The following is a 10,186-nucleotide window of genomic DNA, read 5'->3' on the forward strand; positions in this document are numbered from 1 at the left end:
AGAATTGCCTGAACCCAGGAGGCGGAGGTCGCGGTGAGCCGAGATCGCGCCATTGCACTCCAGCCTGGGTAATAAGAGCGAAACTCCGTCCCAAAAAGAAAAAGAGAAAAAAAAAAAATAAATATATATATATATATATATATATAATTCTTGATCTTGGGGACTTTGACCATAGCCAAGTGCTATAGTCTAACTGAGACTTTTGGTTTTCTAATTTTGGACAGGCCTAGCATTTTTTTGAGATGGAGTTTTGCTCTTGTTGCCCAGGCTGGAGTGCAATGGCGTGATCTTGGCTCACTACAATCTCTGCCTCCCAGGTTTAAGCAATTCTCCTGCCTCAGCCTTCCAAGTAGCTGGGATCACAGGCATGTGCCACCGTGCTCGGCTAATTTTGTATTTTTAGTAGAGATGGGGTTTCTCCTTGTTGATCAGGCTGGTCTTGAACTCCTGACCTCAGGTGATCCACCCACCTCAGCCTCCCAAAGTGCTGGGATTACAGGCATGAGCCACTGCGCCCAGCCAGTCCTAGCATTTTTTAAGTGGTCTAACTTTTTAAAGTTCTACCTTTTGTGACTGACCTTTATAGAGTGTTCAGACTCTCCAGACTTACCCAAGGCAAGTGCAGTGATGAATTGGTCCACTGTAGGACCCGGGGAGTCTTTGAGTGTGGGTTCTTCGCCCTGTGCATTCCTCTGTGCTTTAATAATAGCCTAGTTAAGGCTTCATAAAACCTGCCTAACTCCAGAATTTGAAAACAAATCAGAACATAAAAGTAGCCTGTTTATAAAAAGCTCCATTTAAAGTAAACTTTCATTTTGTAGGGGCCGTGGTGTTGGACCACCTCGGGGGGCTTTGGTACGTGGTACACCAGTAAGGGGAGCCATTACCAGAGGTGCCACTGTGACTCGAGGCGTGCCACCCCCACCTACTGTGAGGGGTGCTCCAGCACCAAGAGCACGGACAGCGGGCATCCAGAGGATACCTTTGCCTCCACCTCCTGCACCAGAAACATATGAAGAATATGTAAGAAATTTGAACAGTATGCCATTTTCCAATACCTAGAAGGTTGCCAAAGGAAGTCAAATGACAGGGCCTCAGTCCTTTATGTAGGTGTCATGGGCTACCTGTAAGATTTGGAAGCTGACCTCTTCTCGCAGTGAATGTTGAACTATTAGAAGATTTTTCCATTTTAGGCTTGATTTTCTATATGTCTGTAGATTAAACAGGAAATAAAATATACCTTAATGTAGTGTTTTATAACGAATTTCTTAACCACTAGTACTGATAATACTAAAGCTTGATTTTTGTAATTTTTCCTGACCACACTTGTTCTATGGCATATATTTGTTTGGGTTTTGTTTAGTAACCCTTTCTCTTTTGATTATTCTATAGTAGGCATTAACATTTTGGAGGGAAATGTCATGTCCTTTTTTAATCCAGAAGCCTACCTACTCCCATGGGATATAATTACCTTTCCTACTCTCTATGATTTTGATCTTTTATTTATTTATTTTTCTGTTCTAGGGATATGATGATACATATGCAGAACAAAGTTACGAAGGCTATGAAGGCTATTATAGCCAGAGTCAAGGGTGAGTCAGGCAATATAAGCACTGTTTTATGTCCTAAGGATGGAGGGAGGGAGTTGGAGGAACAGAGAGATTTAGACAGCACAACCCTAAGGAGCAGAATTATTCACATTTTGAGGATATCTCCTCAGTATTCTCCACACAAACCTAACTGTCTTGATCTTGAGCTCAAGCAATCCTGCCGCTTTAGTCCTAATAGTTGGTATTATAGGCACATGCCACCATGCAAGGCTTTCCTCTGCTTCTGACATCTGTGAAGCGCACACTTGGATTTGTAAATTTGTATAACTCTAAACCTTAAATTATAATTTAGAACCTGAGAGTAGCAGATGAAAAATTTCCGAGCTGTGACTACATGGAAACAAGGAGAAATACCTTTACATTATTTTGATTTATCGTTTTAAAATATCAAAACCACATTGAAGTTGCATAAAATTTTACAAGAAACTTGAATTCCATTACCATAACTTAGGTTCTTTTCTGTATTTCTCTTCCCTGCCCTTCCCCACTTCTGTGTTTCTCTTTAAGACCATTTTCTTGTGTGTTCATATATATATAGCTTACCTGTGAATTGATTGAAAAGAGTCTCAGTTCTATGGTAGTAATAAAACAGTTCTTTTTTCCTTCTGGTGAGCCATATGAATACATGTATATGTATGCTATATTAAGAGGGTTAATTTAGGATTGTGCTTTTTCACTTAATATTCTGTGATACCCATTTTTCTTTGCTATAGTTGTCATAATTATTTTATAAGTAAATATGTATGTATTTTGGAAATATTTTGGCATCTAGGGATGGGTTAGAATGAGTATTTTCCTGTATTAATACACATAGTAAAATAACTGAAATATGAAAGTATTTGAAAAAAAGGTGAAACTAAAACATAGTTACTCTGTAGCTTCCTAACATTCTTGTCTTTGGCTTTCAGGGACTCAGAATATTATGACTATGGACATGGGGAGGTTCAAGATTCTTATGAAGCTTATGGTATGTCTTTATCTCTGTGGTGGGGCAGAATGTACAAGTAAGTGCCTTGGAGAATACTGGTGCCTGAAGTGTTGAGAGTCAGACAAACACACCTAAGGATAAACCTTTAGAAGGCCAAGATGTTGCTAGATGTGACAGCGGGAGTTCTGCTCTTAAATTTTGTGGTACATGGTAGAAAGAGGGACTGCTAAAGTGAAATGGGGTATTGTTACTCTTGGAAGGGTAGTGCATGTCTTATCCTAGGGCTCAAGACCAGGTTGGCCTTTTTGGAGCAGACTTATAAGCTAATGTTGATTTTTTTTCTACTTCAGACAGGGAAATAGCTAGACCTAGTTGTATTTCTGGGCCTTTGCTGCTGATATCTAGGGCACTTTGGCAGATAACAAGGACTTAATCATACACAACTGTACTCATCTGCCCCACTTCATTAAAAAATTAAATCTCATTGAAAATAATGTCATTGTAAAGGAAATGTCAGCTGAAAGGGTCCTAGATGGCTGGTAGCTAGCCAGAGCAGGCTGGGGGGCGAGAATAGTGCCTATTAGGGCCAGTCATGGTGGCTTACACCTATAATCCCAGCACTTTGGGAGGCCAAGGTGGGCAGATCACCTGAGGTCAGGAGTTCGAGACAGCTTGGCCAACATGGTGAAATGCCGTCTCTACTGAAAATACCAAAAAGGCAGACGCTGTGGCTCACTCCTGTAATCCCAGCACTTTGGGAGGCTGAGGTGGATAGATCACCTGAGGTCAGGAGTTCGAGATGATCCTGACAGACATGGAGAAACCCCATCTCTACTAAAAATATTTTATAAAGTAGCCAGGCATGGTGGTACATGCCTGTAATCCCAGCTACTTGGGAGGCTGAGGCAGGAGAATTGTATGAACCCGGGAGGCAGAGGTTGCTGTGAGCCAAGATTGAGCCATTGCACTCCAGCCTGGGCAACAAGAGCAAAACTCCATCTTAATAATAATACATAAAAATAAAAATACAAAAAAAAAAAAAATTAGCCAGATGTGGTGACAGGCTCCTGTAATCCCAGCTACTTGGGAGGCTGAAGCACGAGAATCGTTCGAACCCAGGAAGTGGAGGTTGCAGTGAGCCAAGGCCTCACCATTGCACTCCTGCCTGGGCAACAAGAACAAAACTCCATCTCAAAAAAAAAAAAAAAAAAAAAAAAAAGAATAATGCCTATTAGAATCAGATTAGAGGCTGTAGGGGCTAGAGCCAATTCAGGACAGTTCTGGCACCAAGCTCCTTGTTGGCTTGAAGACATCTCAACACAGTCCTTGATCCCAAGAGAGCTATGGAGGCTGCAATAGCAGCAGGACCAGGCTGCCTTCCCTGAGGTTTGGTTAAAAACACATTGCTCAAGTGTGTCCTCAACAGCCAGTTATGGCCCTGTGTTAATAGGCCTCAGTGGGAATACTGTATGGCAGTGGATGCAGCAAGAGCTACCTTTTCAGTGTGAGGTGTTTTCAGCATACCTGAGGGACTTCCAGAGAGTCCTTGGCAGGGGCTCAGCAATTGACAATTCATGCTGAGATACTTGGTTGACAATCTCCTCTTATCCCTAGTTGAAAAGGAGGAGCCCCTTTGGGCCTCCCAGAGACAGACAAGCTGAGCCCAACTCAGCACAGTACGAAGTAGCCAATCAGCTTCTTGCCCAAGGAAACTTATTACCAGTTTTAGCGAAATGGCACTGGACAGTTGCCAATCACTAACACTGCTTTGCTCTGCTCATATACCACTATTTAGAAGGGCAGTGTGATTGCACCCAAGTATTTCCCTCCATCATTGAGGCAGTACAGTGGGGCCTCTGTATGTGTTTGACTAAATTGCATTTCTGTTTTGCTGGAGAAAAGACCAAACTGAAAGAGGCAGGCTTCTCTTTGTGCCCCTGATATGATGTTGCCACAGTTAATCTGTTCCAATCTCTGCTTTAACAGAATTAGAAAAATAAACTGTCCAGGATGATCTGTATACTTCAGGAAAAAAAGAAAAACTGTCTTATTGATACCCAGTAGCCACTTGGAAAGTGATGGACATGTGTGTTATACTAGGGGTTTAATTAGAGTTCTGTGTGACTTTAGATCTATATAGTAGGAGTTTGAGGCCAATAGTGATAGAGGCAGATATTTGTCAATACAGGCAGCTGGAAAAATACTTCAGGAATGAACTGGTGTGTGTAAGGTGTGGGAAGAATAAGTTTAAACGCAGTTTGTTTTCATGAGGTCACTTCTAGAAATACGTGATCATATCCCTCAGGCTTTTCTCTGTCACAAAGAGAACCATTTGAAGATGGTTGTTGTCTGGATTCTCTCAACTGTTGACTTAAGAAAAGAGATAAGGTTAGGAGATACTAAGAAACCACTAAGAAAAAATTTAAAAAATAAAAAGAAAACAGATCAGGAATTTTGTTTTGTTTTGTCTTGAGATGGAGTCTGGATCTGTTGCTCAGGCTATAGTGCAGTGGCGCAGTCTCAGGTCACTGCAACCTCCGCCTCCCAGGTTCAAGCGATGCCTCCTAAGTATCTGGGATTACAATACAAGCATGCCACCATGTCCGGCTAATTTTTGTATTTTTAGTAGATATGGCCTACACGTTTCACCATGTAGGCCAAGCTGGTCTTGAACTCCTAACCTCGTGATCGACCCGCCTCTGCCTCCCAAAGTGCTGGGATTACAGGCATGAGCCACTTTGCCCGGCCTTAGAATTATTTTAAACAGTGCTGTCAGTGCAACATTTGATTGCACACCCCTCTGCCAGAGAGCTGTATCAGCTCTGCTGGTGGAGGGCCTCATGAAAAGTGGCCCTTGCTTACTTTTCCCAGAGAGCCAGAGGATACTTCTCCTTGAGGAAACATGACTTGCTGTTGCGTGGAAGTGGGGCTGGCTGCCTGCTTCCAATCTGAAAGACTTAGAGAAGTTTTCCTACCTTACCTCAGGCTGCCTGCCATATTGTTCTGGGAACTGGAAAGGCCATTGCAGACTCACTAAGATTAATGACTTCCTCACTGTCTCAAGCAAGGTGTTGGGTATCTCCAGATTTGGGGACTAGAGTATAGATCATGTTTGTCTATGAAGAACTTCATTGTGGGAGATTACTCCAGAGTCAACGGCAGCCCTTTTGGATTTGTTCCCTTCTCTCCTTCCACTCAAAACTGAAAATTTGCCTAGGCTGTCCAACAGGGTCAAACCCAGTAGAGAGCAAGGAACACCAGGGGAAATGTCAAGACGTTAGAAGAAAAGCAGTGTTTTTGGTGATCTTTACTTTGTGACCTATCCCTGCTCATCCCTAAGTGCTGTTAGAACATGGTTTATAAACTGTCTTTGTTTTCCCCACAGGCCAGGACGACTGGAATGGGACCAGGCCATCACTGAAGGCCCCTCCAGCTAGGCCAGTGAAGGGAGCATACAGAGAGCACCCATATGGACGTTATTAAAAACAAACATGAGGGGAAAATATCAATTATGAGCAAAGTTGTTACTGATTTCTTGTATCTCCCAGGATTCCTGTTGCTTTACCCACAACAGACAAGTAATTGTCTAAGTGTTTTTCTTCGTGATCCCCTTCTTCTCCCCACCTTATTCCATTCTTAACTCTGCATTCTGGCTTCTGTATGTAGTATTTTAAAATGAGTTAAAATAGATTTAGGAATATTGAATTAATTTTTTAAGTGTGTAGATGCTTTTTTCTTTGTTGTTTAAATATAAACAGAAGTGTACCTTTTATAATAAAAAAAAGAAGTTGAGTAAAAAAAACACACAAACCTGTTAGTTTCAAAAGTGACATTGCTTGCTTAAAGGTTCTGAAGTAAAGGCTTGTTAACTTTCTCTTAGTTTTGATTTGAGGCATCCCGTAAAGTTGTAGTTGCAGAATCCCAAACTAGGCTACATTTCAAAATTCAGGGCTGTTTAAGATTTAAAATCACAAACGTTAACGGCAGTAGGCACCACCATGTAAAAGTGAGCTCAGACGTCTCTAAAAAAATGTTTCCTTTATAAAAGCACATGGCGGTTGAATCTTAAGGTTAAATTTTAATATGAAAGATCCTCATGAATTAAATAGTTGATGCAATTTTTAACGTTAATTGATATAAAACAACAACAAAATTAGGCTTGTAAAACTGACTTTTTCATTACGTGGGTTTTGAAATCTAGCCCCAGACATACTGTGTTGAGAGATACTTAGGGGTGGGACTAGGTTTTGAAGAGGTTGATGGTGGTGGGAAGGTAGGCCTCCTGAATTGAGTTTGATGCAGAGCTTTTTAGCCATGAAGAATCTTTCAGTCACAGTACTAATAATTAAAATTTCAGTATTTAAAAAGACAAAGTATTTTGTCCATTTGAGATTCTGCACTCCATGAAAAGCTCACTTGGACGCTGGAGCCAAAAGCTGATGATTTTCTTAAGTTGACAGTTGTCAATATTGAACTGTTCCCAAGATAGTCAAGTATGTCTCAACACTAGCATGATATAAAAAGGGACACTGCAGCTGAATGAAAAAGGAATCAAAATCCACTTTGTACATAAGTTAAAGTCCTAATTGGATTTGTACCGTCCTCCCATTTTGTTCTCGGAAGATTAAATGCTACATGTGTAAGTCTGCCTAAATAGGTAGCTTAAACTTATGTCAAAATGTCTGCAGCAGTTTGTCAATAAAGTTTAGTCCTTTTTTAATCAAAGTAAATGTGATGAATTGTCATTTTTTTGGGTGGACCATAAAATAGTTTTCTCTTTCAAATAAACTTAAATTAACTCTAAAGTTAATGGGCTTGTTAAAAGTTGGAAACATTCTTAAAAGTGGTGGGGGGGATTTTATTTTAAGTTTACCAAAAAAAAAGTTGATGGAGTTGTTAAGTTTTAGTTTAAAAATAATCAAAGCTTTTTCACCCCCTGGAAGTTGTTGGAAGCAGTTGTATCCAATCCTATCAAAAATTCTAATTTATGGAGAGTTTTCAACTCAACTGAGCTGAAACTTGGATTGGTTTCTATACATAGGTCTCAGTATTCAAAAGTGTAAGCCAGCCTGGTTTGCACCTTCTATAGAGCCCCTAGGTGGCTCTAAAGTGTGACACCAAGTAATTTCTGTGAGCTCAGAAGGGGACAGCACCTGCTTTAGGCATGACAGTTCAGGCAACTCTGGATGCCCTTGACGGTTTCTCTTTCAAACCCAGAAATACTGAAAAATCAGCTGGGCTGGAGCAGGATTTGGCATGATAGGCTGGCTCTGAACCCCCTCCTAAGAGACCAAGAGAGGAAGTGATGGAATTGGTTGGTCCCATTTCTACTCTATGCTGATTCTCAGGGTTGTTCTCATGGCTTCCCTCTTAGAGCCACCTAAACTGCTCGGGGGTGAAAAATCCTCTTGTATTGAAGTGCCAAGCTGCCTGCAGCAGTGCATGATGGACATTTTTTTTTCTTTTTAAAACACACCAACAAAAAAATGTATTTGTAGATTGTGATAAAGTGTAAATAACTGAATTTTCAACCATGGTTTGAAGTCAGCTTTCAGGGCATTATGTCTTGTTTTGATGAAAAGAGATCACTCTATACCCCCCTTTTTAAAGGAAAATTATCGCAAGAGAATCAGGATGTGTAAAGCTAACATGCATCGCAAAAAACCAAAGGTAACCTAAATGTCTGATTTTAATAGCACATATTTCTCTTTTACATAAACTGTGACAGCAACTTGCATAAACAATTCTTTAGCTGTTAATTTTAATGTTAAAACTTTGCAAAACTTGTTTAATAAAAATAGCTGTAAAAAGAAAAACCATTTGTTGCCGCATAAATTAGCCATAACTCTTAATAATCCTGCCCATCACAAGTGAACTGTAATGTAACCTGGGCACAAAGTCTGACATCTTAAATGACACATTGTAAAATTTCAGTGACTGTAGATTAGACCTCCTGCTGCACCCCAAAGTAAAGCTTTCTGCTCAGCTATTTAAAAATGTGTAAGGATGAGTCCCTGTAGGTCCCCATATTGATATTCACAATGAAACTTTACTTAAAAATTTCTTAAAAGTTGCATGTTTCTCCTGTATTGTGTAAACTGCATGCAGGATCTCTATCTTTTATTTTTTATGTTTAAAAATTCCTCTTCAAAAGACTGATCTGTTATTTCTCCACTTTCAGGTGATTGAAACCTCCTGAGGCATTTCCTGGACTAGAATGGGTAGTGAAGACCCATGTCAGGTATGTTAAGGTGGCTTTCTATTAAGGACCATGGGCCTTTTATCATAACTGTAAAACAGTTATGCCAGGAGGTGGCCTATAAGATGGTCAATGGATTAATCTTTTTTGTAGTCATTTGTACTTTATTTACAACATGCCAAACTTACATGTCCATACTGAATTTAATTCTAATGGTTGATGAGGTCAGACAGTATCAACTTAGATCTGTTGAATCTCACTCTATTTATCCTGTTAATAACCTATTGAGGCGGTGTTCCACTTGGAGGTCATTGGTTGCAAGCAACAAAATGGCTAATGTAAGTAAAAGAAACTTTGTTAGAAAAATGTTAGGGACTCACATTTAGGGTTAAGGCTAGAAAATCTGGTGTGAGAACCATAGTAGCTACAGTGAACTGGGACAACAGTGGTAGGCTACAGGAATTATCTTGGCTCCTTGGGCACAACTCAAAATCTCTGCCTCTACTCAAAATTCAGGTTTTAGAGAGGGAATGTCAGACTGGATTAGCTGAGTCACATGCGTAAGAAGCAACCGATTCCTCACAAGGCAGCTGGGGAGTTATTAGGAAAGTGTCCAGTAATATCCGTATTTTACAGAAGTAACTTAGACCTAATAAGTATGACTGGTACTCAAGCCCAAGTTTTGTGTTGCCAAAACCTGTCATCTTAACCCTGTACTATACTGTCCTTAATCTAGGGAAAGGGTATTTCTTATGCTTAGGAGATCCTTCATAGGGATAACTGTGGTATAGAATCAAGGACATGGAGCCTAAAGAAGACTTTTTCCTAAAGTTTAACTCCCTGGTTTGTGTATTTGGGGCTGTGACAACAGTGAGCTTTCCTGTTAATTGAAGCCATTAAGTAACTAACTGGCTAGTATTTCTCTCTGTCCTGAGTGAGGTGTTAGGATTAGGATGACACTAAGGAGAAAGGCCTAACTAGGTAAGCTAAAGGCACATAGAACCTTTCACAGTGAAATTTGGTTTCTTGGAATTTTTTTTCTTCCAAACCTGCCTCTCAGTCTCTGAGAGATCTGGAAGCCTTAAGGAGGGGCATGTGTACTGAGCAAGATTCTGGGCACCTGGCAAGTCCTAAGTTTAATATTGGTCACATGAACGGCTAGGAAATTAGGAGCGGGGAATCCCTGAATGCAGAGAATTTAGTCTCAACTCTTCCTAGGGTAGTCAACAAAAATGGATTAGAAGTTTGGGGAAACTTTTCATTTGAATTGTGATCTGTGCTTGGAAAGGCAGGTTCTGTTGTTTGTGGATCCAGGCATGCTGATGGTGTGCCTCTTCTGGACGTGTAGCGTCTGCCATTGATCCAAGTGTTTTCTGTAACATTTTATTACTACCTGAGAACTTTTTTTTCCTTTAAGACAGAGTCTCATTCTGTTACCCAGGCTGGAGT

The 10,186-nt window shown here is 40.4% G+C and overlaps 1 protein-coding gene across 1 annotated transcript in view; it reads left to right on the forward strand.

Annotated features, from left to right (window-relative positions):
* KHDRBS1 (KH RNA binding domain containing, signal transduction associated 1) overlaps nt 1-7,268 on the forward strand; it is a 28,953-nt gene extending 21,685 nt beyond the window's left edge. Inside the window, exons 6-9 of the mRNA XM_032246731.1 lie at nt 822-1,023; nt 1,525-1,592; nt 2,519-2,577; nt 5,924-7,268. Coding sequence (XP_032102622.1) covers nt 822-1,023; nt 1,525-1,592; nt 2,519-2,577; nt 5,924-6,021 — 427 coding nt within the window. The 3' untranslated portion in view covers nt 6,022-7,268. The remainder of the gene's footprint in view (nt 1-821; nt 1,024-1,524; nt 1,593-2,518; nt 2,578-5,923) is intronic.
* The last annotated feature ends 2,918 nt before the right edge of the window (nt 7,269-10,186 follow it).

The sequence above is a fragment of the Sapajus apella genome, unplaced genomic scaffold (genome assembly GCF_009761245.1).
Source record: "Sapajus apella isolate SASKATOON/1434 unplaced genomic scaffold, GSC_monkey_1.0 scaffold62, whole genome shotgun sequence".
In the NCBI taxonomy this organism is placed as follows: domain Eukaryota; kingdom Metazoa; phylum Chordata; class Mammalia; order Primates; family Cebidae; genus Sapajus; species Sapajus apella.